The following is a 24,943-nucleotide window of genomic DNA, read 5'->3' on the forward strand; positions in this document are numbered from 1 at the left end:
ACAGAGGTTGTGCGGCTGTTCTGTAGTGGAAAGGGGGCTTGTCGTACTTACAAAGTAAACCCGTCCAGTCCTACCTCAACTCTGCCCATTCAGGTTAGACAATAAATAAGTGACATCAAGTCATGTTTCTGTTCTCCATAACTTGTTCGCTTGGTCCCTCTTCCTCCTGGCTCTGACTCATTCCCGTCAACAGTGGGCCATGGGAAACATGACTGGATCTCAGGAAGCGGGTTGACAGAGAATGCTGGTGTGGTGTACAGATATTGCCGGTGCCCTTCAGTGCTAACATCCAGGGAGTACAACTTGGAGAGCACTTCGTTGTGAGAGAAAAAGTATCAATTTTCTTTTATAATTTCCAGTCTTCTTTATTGTGGAAGTGTGTGTAATGTTTCATGGTTGAGTTTCATTTATTTCCTGTTATTTGGGGGGCCATTGTGATACTCCACTTTACAAGAAGCAGACTGCGCCTACATCCACGCCAAACTCCTGATCCGCTCCTCCGATGTCCATAGGAGCAATGTCCACGATTGGCAGACGGGAGGTCTTCTGTGTTTTGTACTCAAAGACAGTCTTGCCCCATCGGTCTGTGTGTTTCTGTTGGTTGAGAGTGGAGAAGTGTGTTAACAAAAGTCTTAAGATACAATGACAGTTATACATATATGAAACCTAAAAGAGATACTTTTCTTCTGGTTCTGAGTTGCAGCTGTCTGCTCTCACCTTGCAGCCATCCTCCAACACGCTGTATGTGAAGCGACTGTTGCCCTCTGCACGGATCTCCACATCATTGGAGCCCTGCAGCAGCAAAGCCTTCTTCAGGTTGCCTGTGGTCTGGTCCATGTAGGCAATGCTGTTCTTGCAGTGGTAAGTGAGGTTCTGGGATGCCTCAGTGGACAGAAGCCTCAAGAAGGTCAGCTGGACGCTGGCAGCGTTGGCAGCAGGTCCATCCTGAGCGTAGTCGAACTGCAGAGCCAGACAATGAGCAGGGGAGTTAATTAGCAGCCTTCATGTTGAGGATCATTTAGTTCTTCAGGATCGGTTTGTAGAAAGAAAAAGAAAGATCTTAAGTGACATATGAATGACTCACATGGAATCCTCCATTCATGGTCTCTCCGAACCAGATGTGTTTGCGGTCCTTGCTCTTGCTGGTCCACCAGTTCTTCTTTGGTATCTTGGCGATGTTCGGGTAGACGCAGGTCTCTCCAGTCTCCATGTTGCAGAAGACCTTGATGGCATCGGCTGTGCTGCCAATGTTGGGGTCAACCCAGTAGTCACCTGGAGAGATGAGAGAAATCGGTTAATAAGGAGTGAAGCTGAGAAACTAAATGCAACTTTGGTGAAATCTGTTTTTACCATAAACCTGGCTCATACCCAAACACCATGTTAGATAAGTGTTTTACAGGAATTTCACTTCATATAGACTGGATACAGTTTAAAGTCAGTTCTGTGGCACAGGGTCCTAATCAGAAACCTGAAAGCTACACACTGAGTTATACTTGAAAGCATATATATAACATATAGGTGTATTCAAGTAGTTTTCAGTGTCTGATCACACCTTGGTGTTTGGTGGAGCCATGCTGGGAGTTTACTGAAGTCACTGAAGTCTTTGTACTTGAAAGAACCCGAATAGGTGCCAAAAATCTCAATCTCAATCTCCAGAAATGTCACTCAAGCGCAGACTGAACATGCCCACAGACTGTCTTAGAAATATCTAAACTAGAGCTGTTGATAGTTGAAACAATGTATTCACCAGTTAGGAACATTTTTAAGTCTAAAAGTGAACACATCAGCAAACTTTCTTTCCATTTATAATTTTTTCGACCCCTCCGACCTACTTACCGCTCTTCCACTCAGGGTGGCACAGTTTCAGGTCTCTGCAGGTGCGAGCAGGGTTCTTCTGGGAGCCGTCGGGGCTGCGCAGGTTCTCAATCTGGTTGTTGAGGGATTTGAGTGTGGAATCAACCTCGACGTCGTGCTGCCTCAGGGAGCTGGAGGCCTCATCAGCCCTCATGTACCTGAGAGGATCGGGGGACTTCTCAGTCTGACCCAGACCGGCGAAGGCAGACATGTCGATGCCGGGGCCGGGAGGACCAGGAGGACCAGGGGGTCCAGCGTTACCAGGAGGACCCTGATGTAGGGCAAAAGCAACAAATGGATCACAATGTGTACAATCAGGTTTAGTAAGACAGCATCGAAGCAGTACAATATACAGGCTTGTTTGTGGTGGTTATAGATTTAATTTATCTAATGACATGTTACGTACAGCAGGACCAGTCTCTCCAGAGCGTCCACGAGGTCCGGGAGGTCCAATAGGGCCAAGCTGTCCATTAGATCCATCTTTGCCAGCAGGTCCAGCTGGTCCAGGTGGTCCCTACAGACACAGTGAGTATTACATTAAAATAAAAACTAGTGGATGTAAATATGAAACACTATTTGATTTACTGAACTTGAGCTTTCTGTTCAAAGTGTGAAACTAAAGTTTTTATTTTTTTACATCCACCTTAGAGTCTGGATGAGAAGAAAAAATCTGATAAACCAATTCAAATGCAGCACCAGTTTCTCTCTATTATCCGAATCACCTCCAGACCCTTTGCCTTATTATGGATGAAGATTATTTGTATGGTGACATTTCCCTTCATTTTTCTTATCATGCACAGTGCTTTGCTAATCTAGAATAGATATTGAAGCCCATTTCCGATCTCAGCAGGAGTGGATTCACAAATCACGGCCAGTCTGCCTCTTTTCCTTGTGGAGAGTAATTACAAAATGCCTCGGCTGCCCATCTTATCACAGCAGTGGGTAATTAAAGCAGGTGGCCTTTCCTGTCCCCGTCTTCGTCAGGTGATTGGAGAATTACAAAAAGACTAACCTGTGCCCTTCATTACCATCACATATCTTGGGTGTTAAAGCTGCAGGATGGAAATGTAATAAGAGTTTTTCTTCTCTTTTGCTCTTTGCTTCAGGTCAGTTTTCTTACCTTAGCACCGCTTGGTCCTGCAGGTCCAGCAGCTCCAGAATCTCCAGCGGGACCCTGTTTAGACAAAGATAATAACAGATCAGATGACAGAAAAGACATTAAAAATGGTTCTGCAGAGGAGAAGAATTAGATTTGAATGACTTACAGGAGGTCCAGGAAGACCCTGCAGACCAGTGAAGCCACGGTGACCCTTCTGTCCCCTCTCTCCAGTCTCACCAGCCTCTCCCTTGTCTCCACGTGGTCCTTGGGGACCCTGGAGTAAAAGTTCGTTATGTATGAAAATTTATGGCTGCGGATGTGTAGCACTTTTAATTAACTAAATCAAATTTCATCTACAAAAACGTAATGATTCAGTTGCAGTTAGAGATGATGAGACTTACAGCCATTCCTCTAGCACCAGCGGGTCCAGGGGGTCCTCCAGGTCCTTGAGCACCCTAGAGAAAGAAGTACATGTGTCGGTGTTTCCTCATGTTAACATTTAAAATTTGAAACAGTGCTCAAAATTTGTGCCTATGATCCCTTACAGTGTCCTGTGTTACTTACAGACTCTCCTCTGTCTCCCTGCTTGCCGAGGGGTCCAACGGGTCCGGGGGCACCAGGGGCACCGGGAGCTCCAGGGGCGCCAGAAGGCCCAGTGTTACCTCGCTCTCCCTACAGGAGGACGCAAGGTGATGACTCAGGATAACAGATGTTTGTCAAAAAGTGTTATTTGTTGGACTAGTTTCAGATTTTCTCTCTCACCTTGGCTCCAACAGCTCCGTCCCTACCAGGAGGTCCATCTGATCCTGGGGTACCCTGTTTAATGACATGGTGTACATTTAGTTTCATAGATAGACAAATAGAGATAGAGAACATTTTATTTCCTGAGTATAATGTTAATATGGCCATTGTTCAATTTACTGCTACTCTAAGTGTGATCATTGTTTCTACAGTCAGACAAGTGGATAAATAACTGATCTCCAGAAATTTGGATTTTTTACATGTCACTATTGTTTAGTTCTCACCTCTCTACCAGTCTCTCCAGCTGGTCCAGTAAGTCCAGGGGGTCCCACAGGTCCAGGAGGTCCACGGTCGCCACCAGAACCAGGAGCTCCCTGTTTGCCAGGCTCTCCCTAAACACAAAGGAAATGTTTTATTATATCTCAGGAGCTCCTTTGACATTGAAGGCCCAGAATAATCTTCTGACTTTCAGTTGATCTAGATTTTGTGTCCATTCACTAAGAAACAGAATCACTCTTTATGAAAATAAGAGTGAAAATTCAAGGATACCTAATAAGACTTAAGTCTCAAATGTAATACAGACTTACAGTAAGATGAAGGCCTGTCTGATATGAGTGAATACATTTTTAAAAAGGCTGAGGGGTCTGCAAATGTTAGACAGATATGGGAAATTGTAACATTTCAAACAGCTTACATGGAAGCTAAAGCTAAAAAATCATGCATGGATGAAGGCACTTACAGAAGGTCCAGGGAGACCAGGGAAGCCTCTCTCTCCACGCTGACCGGGCAAACCAACAATACCACGGGATCCAGCCAGACCCTGAGGACCTGAAGGTCCATCAGCACCCTACAGAGTCAGGAAGGAGAAGTCTGAGTCATAAAATGTTCATATTTAGCTGAATCAGAGTGTAAGGATCTCGGATGTTCTCATGTCAGTAACATGCAGTTTTCATTCAGTTTATTTGTGAATATTAGACTGGATGTTGTCTCAGAGTATGACTCCACTGACAAGTACTAATGGGTTTGAATGTGAGGTGCAAAATCAAACTCACAGGTGGTCCATCCTCTCCAGCCTCTCCCTTCTCTCCTTGTTGGCCAGGAGGTCCACGAAGCCCAGCGTCTCCCTGTCTTCCTGGGACACCGGCGTCACCACGAGCACCCTTTGGTCCGTCTTTACCAGCAGGACCAGCAGGACCAGCAGCACCAGGGTTACCCTGTGATGGGAAGACAGAGAGTAAGTAAGAGCAGCCATACACAAACACAAATTATATTAGACTGACCCAGCAAGCGCATCTCTTCTTGGAATTTATTATTGATGAAATACTTACATTAGGGCCAGGAGGTCCAACTCTGCCAGCAGCACCAGGGAAACCAGTGGCACCCTGTCAAGAATGAAAAGAGTTCAATAAACATTAACATACGCGACCTGTTGCATTGCTATCCATCATTAAGATGTACTAGGATGTTATCAAATTAAGAGTAAACATTCAGCAAATACAAATAATGTATTTTACTCTTCCTATATGTGACAACACCAAAGTGAATCAAAAGAGCCTGTGTGGCAGGGGTCAGCATTTTGGTTCAACTGTGGGTCATATTTTTTTTCATCATTGTTCAATAGGGGGCTGATATAGATTGACAGATGAGGGGGAGATGCAGGCCTATGAGTTTTCAATATGTTTTGAGTATTATTTAAAGTCACATACAATACATGTAGTTATATAATGCTCGTTTGACAGAAATCACTCAAATTTATCTTTTGCGTCGGATGACTATACAGAAGATTTAATGGAAGCATGATAAACAGTGGCCTGTTTCATTCATGGTTGAATCAAAATTTTACCTCTACCTAAAAATATTGTCACATGCCATTTATGTTAGACTGTTAGACTGCCACTTACTTGTGTTGAAGAGACATATTACTCAGAATGTATATGAGCCTTGTATCGATATTGTTATCTAGAGTAGATGTATTTTAAACTCATGCCCACAGGCTGCTATTTTCCTTAATGCTAACCCTATCACTGTTGTCTGGCTTTCTTAGCACAGAATCCAACTGCTGTGAACGTTTCAAGAACAGCTTTGAATCCGACGTTGTGCTGCTGATACAGGCTGGAGCAGCTGAGTTTATAGTTCTCCTCCTATATATTTATCAGACATGATGAGGCTGTGCTCCTTGACTTACTTGAGCTGTGTCACAAACCATTGCTGATGTTGGCCCATAAAGCCTAATTTGAGATTGTATACCATAAGTTACAATTTACTAAAGAAAAACTGCAACTGGGGAATTAGTGAATGTTCTATATTTTAGATTATTGATCATCAATCTTTTTTTAGAGTTGGGTTAGTTGATCGACAAGTTGTTTCAGTTCTACACTTGGTCTTTCTTATGTTAAGTGTATTGAGTGTTACTGAAGTTATTGCACTCAAGTAAGATAAATTAATAACTCAATGTATGAATGAATGAAGGTGTCTGTACAATGTAATATGAAACGTCTGTATCTCCATTCAGCTGATATATTGTGGGATGTTTTGTTCCTGTGATAAAGAAACAATACGATTTACTTACAGGAGCTCCCTGAGCACCACGAGCTCCTTTAGGTCCAGATACACCAGTAGGTCCCTAAAAAAAGAGGAATTACAATTAATCATGTTCATGTTACACCAGTGTGATTGTAAAGCACTGTAAATCCTCTTGTATAAAGTGTTCCCATTGCCAGTTTCATTTGATCCAGAGATGTGACGTAAGATACTGTATATTAATCTGGTTTGAGGGCATTATTTTGAGGTCAAATACTCACCACAGGTCCAGGAGCCCCTGATGGTCCCTGGGGTCCAGGAGCACCAGCCTCTCCCTTCTGTCCACCCTCACCAAGCTCTCCCTTGGCACCAGGCTGACCATCTGCACCCTGGATATTTTAAACAGAATGTTAATATTGGCAGAATGTCGATGAATGAAAGTGAAAAATTACATTTTCCAGTCAGTTCATTTCAACTAAAGGTATTGTGTTGATTTTTACTTACAGGAGGTCCAGCAAAGCCAGCAGGTCCAGGAGGACCGCCCTCACCACGGTCACCCTGCAAGAGGACAGAAGACAAGGTGGTCAGTGAGGGAAAGCTCGGTGTGAGATATTGTTGCTGTTTGAATTGTCAGTTATTTCTTTATTTCAAAATTCTTCTCAGAAACTGTGTTTATTTGGTTTTTGGACACATATAAGTAATTATGGAGTGAAAAAAATAAGAAAATGACTGTTGTGCAATCTGCTCATTATCCTGTTCTCTCTCCATGTTCACGAACATGTTACTCTTCCTATAATACAAGTGGTAAACATCCTTATCTGATCATAAGGATTTGCACAGTCAGGGCTGTCATGAAATGTAACCAAGGCCTTAACTCTACCTCTCACTGTGTGGATCAGTTTTTCTGCTGGAAACATCTTTTGAAGGGAAGTAAAGTTTCAGTCTGCTCCAATTTGAGCTTAATAGTCAGTGACAATGTCTGTACACTGTACAAATTCAATTTAGTGTCTGCGTTGTGGCTGTTAGAGCCCCTTATTATGTTATTGTAATGCTATTAATTTGTGAGCAACAGCATCATACTCTGTCCAGGGTACAGGATGCAATTCCATTTCAGACTTGAACATTTAATGCTCTTTATACCAGTTTTTCTGCTCAGTTTGGACTCAGTCACACCAAGTTAGTGCTTGTTTAGAAGCATCAGAGTGTGACGTGTTATATGGTTTTACAAGTAATTGTGGAGAATGTAGTTACATTTTATCCATGGCACAAAATAGATCAACTCCTCTGCCTGCTCCTCTGTCAGCTGGCTCACTCACACAGCTGATCAGTCTAGGTGTATACTGCATACTGTGACACGTACATATGACATAAAGGGGTACTTACAGGAGCACCGCGAGCACCAGGAGCACCAGAAGGTCCACTAGGTCCAGTCTCACCCTGGATTGGAGAGAAACAGTAAGTCAAACCAACCAAATCAATATGGATGTTAAAGTAAAATCGACTCCAGCTAATCCAATTTAGCTGATAATCATCACCTTAACAATCCACAGGGTAACACTGTTATTCTTACCTTGGCACCGTTGGGTCCAGATGGGCCAGGAGGACCAATGGGACCAGTCAAACCCTGAGAAAGAAGAAAGCATAGATGTAGAAACAAGTTAAAGAGAACAGAGTTTGAATGAGGTCAACTGTCACTCTTTTTGTTTGATGACTTTGATAACTTCATGCTGTAATAATAGACAAAAAAAAAAAAAAGATTAATGATTCATTTTGAACTCACTCTGGAGCCATCCTTTCCAGGAGCACCCTCGGGTCCCTTCTGTCCATTGTCACCCTGTTGGACAAAGAGGAAGGCTGCATGTTAATCATTCGTGAAACGACAAGGCCTCTGCTCATGACATTTGCTCTGTTCAAATTTACCATTTCACTCATGAAGTAATCCATAATGTAAGAATAAATGTCAGTTATAACACCTTCTAAAACAATATGTTACTCACTCTGTCTCCCTTAGGTCCTGGGATGCCACCAGTTCCTCTCTCTCCAGGCATACCCTGCAGGCCGGGGGGTCCCTGAGGTCCAGCAGCACCAGCTGGTCCAATGGCTCCCTGAGTTAGAAACAGGAGATCACTTGTCAGTCAAATGTTTTCATGTCTACTTATTTCCTATGAATTGAGTAAACCTGAGTGTGGGCAAATGTTAATGATCATCCTGTTTGTTATTTTTACTATTGAGATAGCAAAGAAATTATTCTCAAATCAGAATGAAGTGTAATCTAAATGTCATCCTCTCAAGAACATCTAATGAACTAGGACAAGTCTACTTTGATGAAATAGACTTTTGCATGTGTCATGTGATGCACATATGATGATCACTGGTTTCCTGGACTAACAACCATAAATCCTGTCGCCTCAGATTTCTGCACAGAATCGTTCAAGCTGCAGCTGCACACTGGACGTGCTGAATAATTTAAACTCTAGTGGAGGAGCTGCTGTTGTATAACCTGGCACAGAGGATACCCATGTGACATTTAAATCTTAAATCTCTTTCAGGGTGATCCACTGACCTTGGGTCCATCAGATCCAGGTGTTCCAGGAAGTCCACGGGGTCCCTGAAGACCCTGAGATCCAGCACCACCGCGCTCACCAGGGAATCCACGTTCTCCCTGTTAGGAAACAAAAAGACACTGTATCAGTAGGAGTAAAAGAAAGCGGTAGACACTGAGCATAATGTACATGTATGAACTGTAAATGATAGTTTACTACATAAATGTCACTCTTTGCATTGTAGACAAGAAGCCTGAACATGGAAACTCACTCTAGGTCCAACAGCACCAGGAGCTCCGCCCTCTCCAGGAACACCCTGCAAAGAGAAAACAGACAGTTTTATTCCAGGTTTTGGTGGAATTACACATATAAACAAAAGTCTTAAAACATCTGTGGAGCTTTCACTGTTAGTCCAAGTATGATGATCAGGGACAGTTAATTTTACACTGGTCTCCAGAATGTTGTAATGTAATTAGAGACATTTGAATGAGGATGAAAACCATTCTGCTGTAATGAAATGGGCTTTTACAGTAGTGTACTGTAGAGAGGTCATTGTTATCTACACAACGGATATTGCGCTATACATGTTTTGTTTTCCTGATTGTGACGAGGCTGTTTTTACCTCTCTTTTACTCCCTTCACTATACTTTCCTAACATTAGGGCACGGTCACTTCATATCACAGCCCTGTATGCCATATAATGTTAGGAAGGGTAGACTGCTCAGAAATACCGTCATATGGCATGTAGGTGGTCCTATACCAGCTCTAGGACGCTTGCTTGTTTGTGTCTAGTGGATTGAAGGGGTTTGTCAACAAAGACAGACCTACAGATGCAATTGGACAGAATAAACACTCACTTGATCTCCAGGTTTTCCAGCCTCTCCAGGGGAACCAGCGGGTCCAGGCAGACCCTGTCCAACAACAGCAAAGAGATTAGTTATATGATATCTGTAAATATGGATTAGGTTATTGCTTATAATTCTGCCTTTTTCCTGAGTAAATCACTCTGGGGTTACTGTCTCTGAATAACACTCTGTATTGATATCTGCTCGTATTAATATTCAAGCTTTGAAGCTTTGAATTTATTTTTTGGTTTTTCACACAGGTGTATCAGAGAGAATAAACTCACCTGGAAGCCAGAAGGTCCAGGCTGTCCTTGCTCTCCTCTCTCTCCAGCAGGTCCCTAGGACAGAGCCAAACACAGGTGATCAGCCAGGAGCAAGGACAAGTGAGAACTGTCAGCTGAGTGTAAGACATATCTCACATCATGAAATTATACTAAAATACTCACAGCAGGGCCAGGAGGTCCAGCAGCACCAGTCTCACCATCTTTTCCAGACAGACCCTGTTCAGAGGGGAATACATAAACTATGAAAAGTGATCTGGAGACAGAAAATGATGGATTTATTTGTGAGATTTGGAGGAAGGTTAAAGTATTTATGCAGAAAATGTACTTACTCTCAGACCAGGACGACCCACAAGACCCTTCTCTCCTGGCTTTCCAGCTTCACCCTGTGGAAGAGAAATCCCATTAAATGACCGGCAGAAGGTCTCTTCAGCTTGGAGTGCAACAAAGTTAATGACGGGTGGGTGTGTAGTCTCAGCTTTTCATTATATTGTGTGCAATAATGAAGTGTTCCCATGCTACTTTCATAAAAACCCTAAACACATACATTGGCTCCCTTTGGTCCAGGGAATCCCATCACTCCTGGCTGTCCACGGGCTCCCTGAGGACCAGGTGGGCCGGGGCGACCGTCCTCACCAGCAGCACCCTATGAAAGGCACAAGGTGAAAATCAGAAATCAACACAGAAACCCAGAGATTAACTTAGGAGTTGAAACTTATGTGTGCAAATCTTGATAGAGTATATGATTATACAGCATGCAAAAAAGAGGCCAGGCTCTATGGCTGGTAGAAGAGTGTGTAAACTGCTCTGTTCTCAGTTGTATTGATTCCCTAAAGCTACAAGCAGTAGACAATTCTACTGATTAATTGTAAGTAAGATGACATCATGCAGTGTTATTTAATACTAAGCTTTTATTTCAGACCATGCGGTGAATGCCATGTTGTGGTTATTTAAGGACATAAACAGTAGTCTCGTCCAATAAAAGCTGCTTTTGAATGTTACAGCTGCTGCAGCTCTTCATTTTCAGTATATTTGTAAACCACATCCAAACTGATGAAGGTCTGAGGACAGAAATGTCATCTTACTGAAGTGAGTTCAAGTGATGGACAGTGTGCTGTACTGCTAGGTTTTTGTTTTTGATCCTAAGTGCAAGACCCTTTCTGAAATCAAACCAAACTTGTCCTAATAGTGATATTATTTTTTGGACAATCTTGCCATTAATTGACAGTGTAGAGTCGAGATGCAGATCATTTCAGAACTGAAACACTGTAGCTTTAATAAGCCTGACAGACAGCTATACCAGAGGATTTTAAGCATTATACTCACAGAGGGTCCAACTTTGCCCTGAGGACCAGCATCTCCGGGACGACCAGTAAGACCCTATGAAAGGCACACACATTTTTAGAGATTGTCAGCATCATTCAAGAAGTGGGGAAAATCTTGACAATGTACAAAATCAAATTAAGTCACTCAGATCAGAGCAACCACACTAAATATCTATCTGGCTCAGGGCTGAAAATGACTACATCTTTCCAACAACTTTGCAACACTGTGTCTCAGATTCTGGGCTGATAATGAGTGAAGATGCGGGACTCACTCTGGCTCCGGGGAGGCCAGACTCTCCTGTGCGTCCAGGGTCTCCAGTAGCACCTTTAGGGCCAGCAGCACCAGGAACACCACGGTCACCGGGGGCACCCTGAAGAAGACAGAAGTAAGTCGGCTTTAAATATCAGGCAGTTAATTATGGATGTGGTAGAAATATGTCGGCTTCATGATCAGAGCAGAATGGTGCAATGCTTAGAGCACAGATTTAGCCTGTGTTAATGGAGTCAGCGAGCTGACCAAGCTGATCAATTTAAAGAACGTAATTTACTCAGGACCCACCTTAGCACCAGCAAGACCATCCTGACCAGGGAATCCACGGTTACCAGGAGCTCCCTGAATACATCACAGACAGAAACACAACTTTGATCAGACAGGGCCAAAAAATGGCAACAACAAATAATAATGTAACTTTTTTAACAATATCATGGTATACCCTGATTACTTACTCTCTCTCCTGGAGGTCCGAGTGGTCCAGCAGCTCCAGGCTCTCCTCTGGCACCTCTCTTTCCTTCTTCACCAGTTGGGCCATGGGGACCTTGTGGACCAGCAGGGCCCTGGAAAAATTAAGATATCTCAGTAAATCTATCCTGTAGCATTCTTAAAGATGTTGTTTAGGGAATATATAGTCAGAAGTCACTGAAATCAAGTCAAAACTGAACAACTCACAAGCTCTCCTTTGGGTCCAGCTTCACCTTTGAATCCAGGAAGACCAGGGTCTCCCTAAACATGGCAAAAAAGAAGACAGCCACAACAGTAAATAATCATAATGTGAAAAGTATCAAGATTTCACAGAGTTTTAGATTATTCCCAAGTGACTTACAGACTGTCCCTTTGGCCCCAGAGGTCCAGTGGCTCCCTGTGGTCCAGGTGGGCCACGGGGGCCGGGGAATCCAGGGGCACCAGCAATACCAGGAGCACCCTTCAAGGTAGAAGTAAGAAATAAAATATTAGAATCAAGTAAAATATTAATAATATACATTGTAAAGCAGGAAAAGGTAATAGAGGATTCTAAACCTATGAGAGATGTGGAGAGAGAGGAAGAGCAGACTTACAGCAGATCCCTTAGCTCCAGGAATACCATCAGTACCGGGGTTACCCTGTACACACAGAGAATAAAACAGTCAATACAAAGTACAAACTAACAAAGACAGTGTCAGAATGAGCATGAACAGCTGTTGTATGAGCAAACTGATATTAAAACTGAATGGTCAGGATGAGTGATGACAAACGAACCGATGCTCCGGCAGGTCCGGGAGATCCTGGGGTACCAGCCTCTCCGCGTGGTCCCTGTGCACCCTCAGCTCCACGGGCGCCAGTAGGGCCAGCTTCTCCCTGACAGGACACAATAAGTTTATCATTTACTGGTGGAAAAACGAATTAGTTCTGCTTTTCACCAACCTGTGTATCCAGCATTTGTACCTCCATATTGTACAAGTGGAGATACTGCTGCATTTTCACCAAGGTTTTTGAGCTGTATAATTATCATTCCCTGTATGTCTCACTTATATATTATTTTCCCTTATATATGATAGTGAAATTATGTGTCTGATCTGCAAATCATTTTATCTAAAGTATACACTTACTTACTTACAAGAATATACAACTGAAGTTGATCATTTGTGTATGAAAAACAGTAACTACAAGAACCAGACACAATTGTAGGAATCTAGGGATTTAATTCTGTGTAACCGGACTGAGTAAGACTGATCAACTTTCTGAATGAGTTACAGGAAGAATTCACTGAGTGACAAAGTAGATACTGAATTTGCTGTTAACCACAAATGGTTCAAATGACACTAACCAGGCTTTTATTTTAATACGTATGGTCTCCTAAATTGAAATAATACTGGTTTATGATGCTGTGAGCTGTACAAACCTTGGCTCCTGGGGATCCTGGGAAACCGGGAGCTCCAGCAGGACCAACAGGCCCCTGTTGACAGAAGAAAAGTCTGCAAGTTAGGGCTCATATCTGATTGTTACCATGTTATTGGTGGCAATAGCTTATTGAAAGTAACATGACGTGTATGAATTGGATGCAAAGTGGGAACTATGATACGTACAGGTGGACCAGCAGGACCAGGCAGGCCATCATTTCCACGGGCACCCTGGAGAGTGAAAAGACAGGACAGTCAGTTCTGTGCTTTGTAATGTAGAGATCATGAAGTTGAAATTGTAATGGATTCAAAAATGTAACAAACAACAGATTAGAAACATATTGCTGCTCAGTGGATTGAAGCAGATATGAAACTGTTACTCACTGCAGCTCCAGCAGCTCCAGGACGTCCCCTCTCACCAGGCAGACCACGTGGGCCCTAGGACAGAGGATACAATTGATGATTTTATTTCAGTCATTATAATTTAAATCAGAACCAATTATTTCTCATATCCAATAATCACACAGCCTTACAAATAAAGCATAGAAAATGGGACTGAATCTGAGCATCACAGCTATAGTTCTCTTCTCAGACCAGATAAAGCTCTGTAAACTCACCATGGGTCCAGGAGCACCATTCTCACCAGGGGCACCACCCTCACCCTGATAGGAACAGAGATCAGAAAAATTAGAAGAAAACAGTGGGAAATAGTAGTGATGAAAATCTGGATTTTTTTAAAAAAAATGACATTATCAGTAAAGATAATGTGGTGATCCTACCTTGGCTCCTGCAGCACCAGTCTCTCCTTTAGCTCCATCCAGACCAGGATGACCCTACAGAGAAACATGAAAGTACCCATCACGACTCACGCATCAGTCAGTCCCCTCAGATGTAATGAACGAATGGCTGCAGCTCTGTGAGGATTGAGCTGTTATTTTTGTCCTGCTTCTTCTGTTCAGCAGTAAAGGTTGAAACACTCACTCTGTGTCCTTTGATTCCAGGAAGTCCAGGAGTTCCAGGGAATCCACGAGCTCCCTGAAATAAAAACAAAAAACATTTGTTTCATTCATCTCCATTTTCTTCTCTTGACTTTGATATGTAATCCTGGATTTAGAAACAGATGAGATTATTTTGTATTTAAGTATGAAATGATCAAATATTGATTGATTATTATTTGCTCACCTGAGGCCCTGCAGGTCCACGCTCACCAGCTTTGCCAGGTTTGCCAGCCTCACCCTAAAAACAAACAGGACGTGGAAGGACTATTTACAGTAACTGTATAATAGGATGTAGCTGCGTGGCACGTTAATATTGTGGGTTGCTGCTGTATGCTTGCAGCCTGTGTTTTGTGCAGTCATTTTCTTATGTGCTGTTAGGAGACAGACAGTGCCCCCTGGTGGCAATACAGGTTATAGCGTCAAGTACATGGAGGAGGAAATGATATAGATCATTGTGAAATAATAAGGAAATCAACTGAAATAGTTGCATTATTAGTTGGAAAATAAGAGCATAAGTAAAAACTTTTTCATTGGTCATTATCTATAAAAAAAAAAGAAGATGTGGTTTACTTTGACCTTTGACCCTGGCCTAGAGCAGGTTTGTTGCTTCTATGTTTTAATGAGCTGTTTCATATGCAGATGAAGCCTTGACACTTACATCACTTCCTGGTTTTCCAGAAGGTCCAGGTGGTCCACGAGGTCCCATTGCTCCCTGTTGTAAAGCAAAGTTAGTTTAGTGACAGTTATCCACCAGCTCCCCATGAAAACAGTTAAAGAGGTGATGCACAATGTAAGCACTGGCTTGATAGTGGCCACCCATTGAACTAAATGTGTAAGATAAGAAGTGATGAACTTAAATATTCCTTTGATACTATTTATAATCAGCATTGTTTCTGTGGCAGTAGGTGCTTCAGGTAAACACGAAACTTAACAGCAAATGTGACCAGTACAGTCAGTGAGCCTGTTAGACACAAAGATGTATAGTTATTAATACTTACAGCTGGACCAGGCTCTCCAGCCTCTCCAGGGGAACCTTGGAAACCCTGTGGCCCCTGTAGGCACAAATGACAAAGCAAACTATTAGGCATTTATTCATTTATGCCAACAATTCATCTCTCTATATGTTAACATTAGCTGTTTGATTATAGTAAACAATCACATCATGATGTAGTGCAGTAATGTATGTACTTACAGGAGCTCCAGAAGGTCCAGGGGGACCACGAGGACCCATAGGACCCTGCAAGAGAAACATGAAGTTTACCCAGTGTCTATTTTTTCCCGCACAATGTGACAAATTCAGTGGCTTGAATAGAGAGCTTAACATTTGGAGCTATTGAGAGTGATGTTAATGTGATGATGATGTTAATTTAAACTAAGCACAGTTTTGGGCTCAGAAAATTAAAAAAAAAAAAATTCTAGTTTAAAGTCACTATCTCCTTAAAATATCTCTTATACAAAACTTATGCAAAACCTATTTCTAAGGATTTATAAAAAATAACATATTTTTGAACATAGTTTTAATAGATATTTTAATATGTTTCATACCTAAACATTAAACATTATTAAAATTCTGCTGAGGTTCTGTGGCAGCAGCGAGCATTAAATAATAAAGTCAACTGAAATCTCTCTTAGAGTGAAGCTGCTGAGCCACCAGGTGGCAGCATTGCAACCACCTTAGTGAAGATGTACAGTTTATTTTTAGCCACGTATTTTCAGCAGCAAGTCCATGGCAGTCAAATGTCAGTACAGATGTTTTGTTATTGTGGCAGATGAACTTTACAGTACATTTGTCCTGTAAGATGTCCCCATAACACACAGTACTACTTACCATTGGTCCTTGCATCACACCCATCTGAGCGCCTCCGGCCTTCTCGTCAAAACCTCCAGCCATCTGAGCAGCAAAGTTCTGTAAAAACACAAAACCCACAGAGACTGAGACCCAGTTTATGTAGTTTACCTCAGCTGAAAGTCACAAACATAAACTGACTTAACTGGTGGCTCTGTTACCATGAAAGAACATACACAAGGAAAATGTGCCTGCACCTTCTTTGTGCTAAAGTAAAGCATCATTTTCACCCTTCACAGTAGGCCTGCAGTATGTACTGAGGCTTTCTTTTTTTCAGAGCACAAACATGTATTCATCAGTTTCATCCATCCTCTACTTTGCAAATAGAGCAAACAAGAGATTTACTAATGGAAAAGATACTGATGATAATCATTATATATATCGTTAATTTACCATTAATCATCTCTATGTATTTATATCTGTCTTTTTGTTGATCCTGTATTGTGCGATATAAATGTAATACTGTGGTGTTGAAACCTAAATTGTAAATAGTTGTTTATGCTGTGTTACAGATCTGCCCAGGAAACTCACCCCTCCAAGACCTGGTGGCCCAGGTGGTCCAGCTGGGCCGGGGTTTCCGGGGGTGCCAGGCTCACCATCTCTTCCTCGAGGTCCAGGATTTCCCTAGGGAAAAAGAGAGAAGGTCATTTTCTCTAAGTCACCTGTCACAAGTCACCTCTAAGGATTAAGGAAGCTTTCAGGTCAGAAATCATGTCTTCACCTGGGTCCTGCTGCTCAGCTGTCACTGTTGCACACCTTCATGCTAATTCTAAACTCTGGCTTTGGCCTCAGTATAATGTATGTGAAGCTGTTTTCTCTGATTATTATTGGTTGCACTAGTTGTTTGTTTTAGCAATGTCTTTTACATATCAGTTAAATGATTAGATCTGAATGTTCCCACACTTGTGTTTAAATAACACTGTAATTCATTTGCCAGTTCAATTATAATAATGATCATAACCGCTGTTTGTTGCCCTAATGTGGCCCCTTTGGCCCTTGGCCCTTTGTAACCAAGTGTTGAAATCACATTATGACATTATTGTGGGGGACTTTCTTCTGAATGATGCATGGACTAGGAAGATTGGTGGAGGATGTTTTTTTTTTTTTTTTGTCTCTTACCTTATCACCCTTAGCGCCAGCTTCTCCGCGTGTTCCCTGCTCACCTGGGGGTCCCTGCAAAATCAAAGATAATTGTCTCAGTAAGATTTATAGGATTGCTAAAACTCCTAGCAAGAATCAAATTATTGCGCATCAATAAACCACCTCATCAAAAATTGCTTGAATAAGTGTAGAGTAAATAAAGTAAATGAAAGATATAAATACCAAATATATAATAAGATATAGATTCCATCATTTACCATAGGGCCAGGTGGTCCTTTTGGTCCTACAACCTGCACAAAGATAAAAGAAAAGATTATGTCAGGCATCTGTGACTGTTGTCATAAATGGCTACTTATTACAAGACCAATCTTTCATGCTATGTCCGGTTGTGCCAGTTTCTGAACAGCTAAAATTAGAGAAGAACATTCCAACTTTGTAGGAGGTGGACATTAAGCCCAAAAAACACAGTCTGATGAGGATTTAGTTTGACAGGAAAGGTTTTGCTAAAACATCACCTCCTCTTAACCTCTGGTTTGGCTGACTTTGTTCACCTGACATGTGCACTTTCAATGAAGTTGCTGAGAGGATCTAAGCGGATTTGATTGGGTTCATTATGTCCCAGGAATGCACAGTTTGTCCTCGTTTAATAGAAAGTCCAACAAAACATGGTTGGACATTGTAGTTAGTCTCTTATTATCAAGAAATTGCCACTCTAATGATCAAACATTTCTTTAAATGAAAATGTTTGGGAAAGTGGAATAATCAATAAATAAAAAAAAACTGTATAACTCTAAGCAAATCTAATTTTCATGAAATTCAACAAAGCAAAATCTTCAGAAATATGTGCACAGTGTAGAGGGATTATTATGAGCATGAATGTATTCAGTCCAGTGTTGAACATTAATAGATCCAAAAAAAAAGAGAAAGAAATCTATTATTCCGAATAATAACAATAGAGTTGAAACCATTACTTTGATCAATAATGAGTTTGTGTGGGAAGCACTTTTGAGGGAAGTATTATGTACTGCAATGGAATATCTATTATTTAAAGCATTACTTTACTGTGAAGTACTGCAGTGGATTCATACTTACATCTGCAATCTCTCCGGGTTCACCTTTCTGGCCCTGATTAATAAAAGACAGAAGTTACATCAGTGGCCTGAAACACCGTCCTCAAAAACCAAAAACTTGTGGTGTTTTCATGGTGTTACTTGTTGTGAGTGTGCATGGATTTCAGCATTTTCCCACAATGCGCAGTCTCACCTTAGCACCAACTGTCTCTGATGTCGCAGATGAATAGATGAAGGAGAAAAGAAAGAACACCATTAGAAGTAATCAGCATTTCAGACACTAGACTGATTTGAAATCTAGCCTGTGATTCTTAGGAAACGAGACCTGTGAAGAAATCTAAAGATGCTAAAGTGATCAAATTCCATTCACCAAACCCAAAGGGAAAGAACCCATCCAGATTATATTAATGATGAGAGATGAAGCAGAAGCAAGCATGGACTAGGAGATGAGAATGTGTTTGGATCTAAAATGTTACTGTAAATACAAAGTAAGCCAGTTGTAAACTTAGCTTATTGGATAAAGCATGGCAGCCAGTGCCACTAAGATTTTACTTTTAAAGTATGATGAAAGCTTGTTTATATCTAATCTGTGGGAATTAATTTATGCCCAACTGATCTCAAACACTGTATATTTTTGATGGTTACTGAGCAAAAACTGGGGTGTCAGCAAAGGCAATGAGATTTTTATGTAATTACTCATTATTAATTGAGTAATTATGTGGAAAATGTGGGGGAAAAAATGCTGTAATTACTTTCATATACCAGGAGATTTCTGAAGACACCACAGGAATACAGTGGCTCTTTACGAGGCCTTGAACCTTTGACAGGTTCATCTATGTGGTCCTGACTTGAGGCCTCATACATAAAAGGTTGGGAAAACTTTGGTCTGTTTCTGAGTTAAATCACCTGAAGACACCCTACTTTTGTAAATGGGTCATATAAATCATTGAGATGTGGCTCAGTATGAGCAGAGGCTTCATCTTAGTCATGAGTTAAAATAAGCAGAGGCATCTCGACTGGTTTAGTTGAGAACCAGACAACATATTTCAGGGAGTGATATCATTCTGATTATGTTGCTTATCTGGTCTACAGAAAAACCAAGCAAGTAGAGATTGACTTTGGAATAGGGAACAGCAGGCACTGACTGAGTAGTCATTAATAAAAATACCAAATCATAAAACTATTATATTTTAGAGCAGCCAGAACTATGGAAATTACACCCACACATTATAATCAGGGTCTACTGTAGCCCTGATCAGGCAGAATATTTGGAGCCTGCGGCAGTTCCCCATTCAAAAGCGTTAGCTAGGAGGGAGATAAATGCAAGCTACAAGAGTAATTTATTTATGGGTATGTGAATAAATAAATTACAACCAATGGGGGCACTGGCATCAGCAGGGCAGATGGGACAGCACTCTCCAGATGGGAAGATAGGGTTGGCACACTCTTTGATATCCTCGCAGATTATCTCATCACACAGAACCGCTCCGCTGTCGCACACACAGATACGACACGGCTCTGGCTTCCACACATCCTTATCATTATACTGCTGGCCGTCCTGGATGCAGCCACCTGCCTCCTCTGTGATGGCCAGCAGGGGGAGCGTGGCAGGTGGATAGAGGAGGCACAGGAGCAACGGGAAGACAGAAAGGTTAGTTCAGGAGAGAGTTAGATATGGAAAGGTTTTGGAGTTTATACAGCATTGAGGGTTGGTATAGTAGATGTTGTTGTAAAAGTTGGTTTAAGAGAGGGAAGTGGGAATAAGAGGATGTAAGTGGGTCAAAGGGTGGGGCAGGGAAGTAGGAGGAGTAATGGCAGTGGAGGGGGGGTAAGATGGAGGTGGCTCATGAGTGAAGGAGAAGAACACACAAGGAAGAAGGAGAAAGATAAAAGTTATGCTGTATCAAATAAAACCTGTGAACATTTTATAATGTAGCACAAAGTATAGAAAAAGTGACATTCAAAAAATAGAATAACACAGGAATTAAACATGAATGTAACTGCATGAGGCCTTGGTGCTTTGATGTGGATGAACAGGTGCTGGTTTGACCCAAAAATACACTGGTACAAATAAGCATCGGTGGAGGACAAGTATAATGAAGGAGTTTCAAATATTATTAAGGCAGGAGGTGAGAAAAATGCTCCAAGTTATTATATGGAGAATTTTATAGCAGCAGAAAAGGCAATGTCAATAAGAGGCACAGTTAACAGTTGTGTCTGAAGTCCTAGTTGAGGTATTTCACGTTGCTGGCTGAGTATATTTAACCTGCAGGCCTGCTCTGTTGCTCGTATGAATGAACCTCTCTTACAGGGATACTGTGCCCAATTGACAAGCTGCTGCCTTAAGTAAACAGGGGGTCCTTCTAAATTTCTCCATCTGGGTCCCATAGCTGTGTCAAGTGCCAGTGCAAACACACTGGGGAATTAAGAATGGGAGATTTGTTTAATGTACACAGCTTAGGGCCAGGCCTGCCAACTGCTGTTATTTGTTTTTTAAGCATATTTGTGAAAGTGACACTTAGCACATACGTGTTACAGGGCTGTTTAATTCCTGATCAGAAATGAGTTTGGTCACTTGCAAATGTAATGTCTGCTTTCTATTCCATCACTATACTAAAAATATACAACTTTTTACTAAAATTTGGGGGTTAACTAGATGTTAAAAGTTTATGAATGCTTGGAGAGAGGGCATTGGAAGCAGGAGCAGTAAAGTGCATCTTGCTAAAAATACAACTAAATGTCCATCATCTGTTGGCTCCTGCTGTGCACTCTGTCCTCTGTCCCTCTCTCTTCCTGCTACCCTTTGAGCCTGCTAGTCTGGGGTCAAACACTGTCTGAACCTGTCACTTCACATCATGAAAACCCTGAATCTGCTGGTGTGAGGTTTATTTTACGTCTTAAAAACAACAATTAAACTCACTTTTGATTTGCCCATGAATTGCTCAAAACTAACTTTATAGAAACTCCTGAATTGTCTGACAGATCAAAAAGACACGTTTCTTTTAGAGAATGGTAGAAAAAAAGCAAGAAAACACATTTAAGGCTTCAAGAATCTCCTTAAAGCAGATCTGCCTCTGAAATATACTGTACTACACTCCACTACTAAATATACTGTACACTGTACTAAGAGCAAACAGAGCAGGAAAGGCTGAGCAGTAGGACCCAGGTGAGGACAAATGGACACTTGTTCACCTGGTCCTCCATCCCACACAGATGTGCCTTGACAGCCTCACCTGTCCTACAGAAAACTATACACTCACTTACTTGGAGGGACTATTGAAAACCTGCTTGAGAGTACAGATTAATATCATCAAAAATATTCGGAACTACATCATTGAAAACAGCTTGTGATGAAACTGTATAACTATAGCTCTATAGCAGAGAACTGCATGGGACAGAATTGTGCTCTTCATGCTCTTCATTTGACATCACACCCCTTGCACGTGGATTTTTTTCTCCACTATTCTTCTGAAACATCGGGCAGAGAACATTGGGAAGGCAAACAAGAAGTTGGTAATGTCATCACAGTAACAATCCACATTTTTTCCAAGTAAAAAGAAAAATGTCAAGAAAAACTTTGCAACTTACGGTCGTCCTCCTCCTGACATCTGACCACGGATAGTAAAACAACTTGGGATGCTACAAGTAGCAGAACAGTCCTTGAGTCCACAAAGCTGAACATGTCTAAATATTAGACATGCAGGAGCTTGGGTGAGAAGTGAAGGGACGGTGGAGACCAGGCTTTCAGTCAGTGGTGTGTTCAGTGTTTGTTCCCAGAGACTTATGGCACCATGCAGTCAAACCCTCCAAAATCTAAGTGGAATCCAACGCGGGGCCACAGCTGGCACTCTGCACCCACCGCGTCAGGGCAAGCACCGCGGTTTTATGTCCACTGTGCCTTGTATGGATCTTCGTATATTCCAAAATACCAGTCCTTCCCCCAGACCCCCTGTAAGGCTGAAACCTGAACCTCATCTCCCTCCCCTCAATCCAGCAGCATCTACTCTCCCAGGGATTTTTTTTTAACTCAAGCCCTCCTTCCTCCCTTGACCTGCTTGGCCTGGCCTGGCCAAGAGATGCACCTTCACTTTCACATTAAAAAGGGAGCTACATCCAGCAGAGCACAGGCCAAGCTCTGAGCTGACTACATGAAATTGTGTCAGTGAATCATGAAATCCCAAAGCTGGTAGAAGAACTTTCAAAGGACCAAGTTAATATTTAAGGGCCCTTCTCAGAGTTTCATTAATCTATATGTAATTTAATGAAAGTTCTTTTGGACATTTTGCAACAGATATCACATATAATGTAAATATATATGATAAAATTATGTTAGATTTTTGAAGAAAATGATGTTTTACTACGAGACCATTTGGAAATCTGTTACAGACCAACTACAGGACTGTCTTCCTCAAACAAGGTTATGTTATTTGGAAGGTTATAATACTGAACACTCAACTTCTTGATTTCCAGACCTGGCCTAAAAGTTTTTTTTTTTTTTTTACAGTCATAGGTCACATTTCTAAAAACGTAGTTTGAACTGTATGAAGTCAGTATAAGTAAAACTTTCATCAAAAAACCTAAAAATCAACAACTGCTTTTTACTCAAATTATTAGTAAAATTTTAAAGACAAAATATTATTGTTTGATTTACTTGTTCAGCAGAATGAATTAAAAGTGCTTGAATGAGCAGATAAAATATAGTTTTCCTCTAATTGCTGTCTAAAGCAAGCTGCAAATCCTATCCGAAATCTGCGAACTAAACATTGTGGCTATTAGGTTTTACCTGACAGCTAGAAAGAATTTGTTTATATGAGAAAATAAGCCGCTTTTGAGGAGGTGAAATAAATGCTAATGTTTCCAGATTAATGAAGGGCCACTTGCAGTTAAACTCTGGGAACTCAACACTGGGTCAGCGGGGTTGTTTGTTTCGGTCTAGTCTCTTGGATTATGGATTAATCTGCAGACTTTAGACAACCTGAAAGTGTTGAGCTGACCAATTCAACTGTGCAGTTATGTCATGCTCACATTACAGTCAAACTTTGTGAGAGGCTTGTCTGTTTGGACAAAGACCGTTGACAAGAGGTTGTGAGGTCCACTTAAGAGAACAATTGTACTGTACTGCAAAAAAAAGGAAATTTCTCTTGAAACACAACGTTATATTAGTTAAGTTAGCCGACGTATATTACTGTCATGTCTGTATATCATTTGCCCGTACTCAGTTTACTTGTTCAGTAAATCTGTAACAGGATTTATTTACCTTCATAGCAACATTCCTGACAAAATAGCACACATATGCCAGAATTATCTATTGTGAAGCTCAGCCAAAAGGGTGGTGAAACGTCTGTGTGATCTTTATCATGTACCTCCGCAGTAGATAGGGCCAGGTGAGTGAGCTTGAAAGGGGGTCTTTGTCATGAGGAGAGGCACAGTAATTCCAGGGTCACGACCTTCTAGACAGCCCCCCTCATTCCACACACAGGAAAGAAAGATTTGAAACCGCCATCTTAGCTCTCGTCTATCAGGTCTATGAGCTGTTTTCGTATTGGAATTATATTTAAGGCAGAAGTTAGAAGAAAACCGATGCTGTGTCAGCTCAAATCAAATTTGCTGTCCAATCCTATGTGACTATAAGGTCTGATCATCATATCTCAGGACAGCACAGTAAGGAAACTAGATGATGGTTTAGCAGGACATCCTGGTTTGAGTAATTTCAAGTTTAACAGGACTCAGCTACCAGTGATGATGCTGATGAGTCCAGCAACAAAAACATTTCAGGAATTTAAACAGCCAGTTTCCCAGCTGAACCAATAATCTCTTACAATAGGAGGAGTACACAGTGCCATTCTTTGCGAATACCCTGTGCAGTTTGCTGTGTCAGGTCAAGTCATTGTTGCTGTGTCACATAAAGAAAGCTGAAGTGGCAGTTCTTTTGGAAGGAGCTTTAACTTGGAGAATGACTGTTACATTACAGCTGTTAACACTGGTACATCAGTGTGGAAACAGAGTGTTCTCTTATAGCCTATAAACACTAAATTAACCCACCTTATAATCATAACTATACACAAGAAAGTCGAAAGATAAGACTGCAAAGATCAGCTGATTATGCCACGTCAGAAGAAGCAACACTGAGGGGAAACAGAAAATCCAGAAGAATCTAGATGCACTAAAGAAAAATTACTGCCACCATTTATGGCGCCCTACGAGTGCTGAGGGTGTATAATCTCCAAACTCGAACACAGCTGAGAGCTGTGGAGCAATCATTCGGCATTAATCTGCCATAGCTCTCTTTAAAACTGAATACCAGTGCAACTTCAACTACAGATCTGTACCAATGTACAGCAGGAATACAGAGTCCATTTGAGCTCTACACATCCTCTTTCTCTGGTGCTCTGACTGTACACTGCCTTCTGCCGTCTCCCAGCACACACAATAGGCCTCTGTGTGCACGGCCCGCGGAATGCTGCGAGATGGCAGGGCAGTGGGATAGCTGCATGGTGAGGATGGGGGTTGGTGGGCGAGGAAGGGTGTGGAAGCTCGGAGGATGAAGGAGGAGAAGGAGGGGGGGG

General features: G+C 41.7%; 1 protein-coding gene across 1 annotated transcript; it reads right to left on the reverse strand.

Annotated features, from left to right (window-relative positions):
- Positions 1–447: 447 nt before the first annotated feature.
- On the reverse strand, positions 448–22,059 carry LOC111217313 (collagen alpha-1(II) chain-like). The gene is made up of 54 exons (XM_022739116.1): positions 21,966–22,059; positions 19,752–19,958; positions 18,571–18,587; positions 18,400–18,432; positions 17,565–17,597; positions 17,326–17,379; positions 16,738–16,830; positions 16,189–16,266; positions 15,553–15,597; positions 15,359–15,412; positions 15,019–15,072; positions 14,545–14,598; positions 14,344–14,397; positions 14,142–14,195; positions 13,980–14,024; positions 13,747–13,800; positions 13,549–13,593; positions 13,365–13,418; positions 12,722–12,820; positions 12,541–12,585; positions 12,309–12,407; positions 12,155–12,208; positions 11,935–12,042; positions 11,768–11,821; positions 11,481–11,579; positions 11,210–11,263; positions 10,431–10,529; positions 10,216–10,269; positions 10,049–10,102; positions 9,887–9,940; positions 9,615–9,668; positions 9,029–9,073; positions 8,778–8,876; positions 8,212–8,319; positions 7,995–8,048; positions 7,785–7,838; positions 7,598–7,651; positions 6,719–6,772; positions 6,496–6,603; positions 6,264–6,317; positions 5,023–5,076; positions 4,747–4,908; positions 4,434–4,541; positions 3,979–4,086; positions 3,716–3,769; positions 3,518–3,625; positions 3,355–3,408; positions 3,120–3,227; positions 2,975–3,028; positions 2,261–2,368; positions 1,837–2,125; positions 1,085–1,272; positions 718–960; positions 448–594 (listed from the first exon to the last, which is right to left on the reverse strand). The coding sequence occupies exons 1-54, from the start codon at positions 22,057–22,059 to the stop codon at positions 448–450; spliced, it is 4,464 nt and encodes a 1,487-aa protein (XP_022594837.1).
- Between the last annotated feature and the right edge of the window lie 2,884 nt (positions 22,060–24,943).

This window comes from Seriola dumerili, unplaced genomic scaffold (genome assembly GCF_002260705.1).
Source record: "Seriola dumerili isolate Sdu_G_001 unplaced genomic scaffold, Sdu_1.0 BDQW01000043.1, whole genome shotgun sequence".
Lineage (NCBI taxonomy): Eukaryota > Metazoa > Chordata > Actinopteri > Carangiformes > Carangidae > Seriola > Seriola dumerili.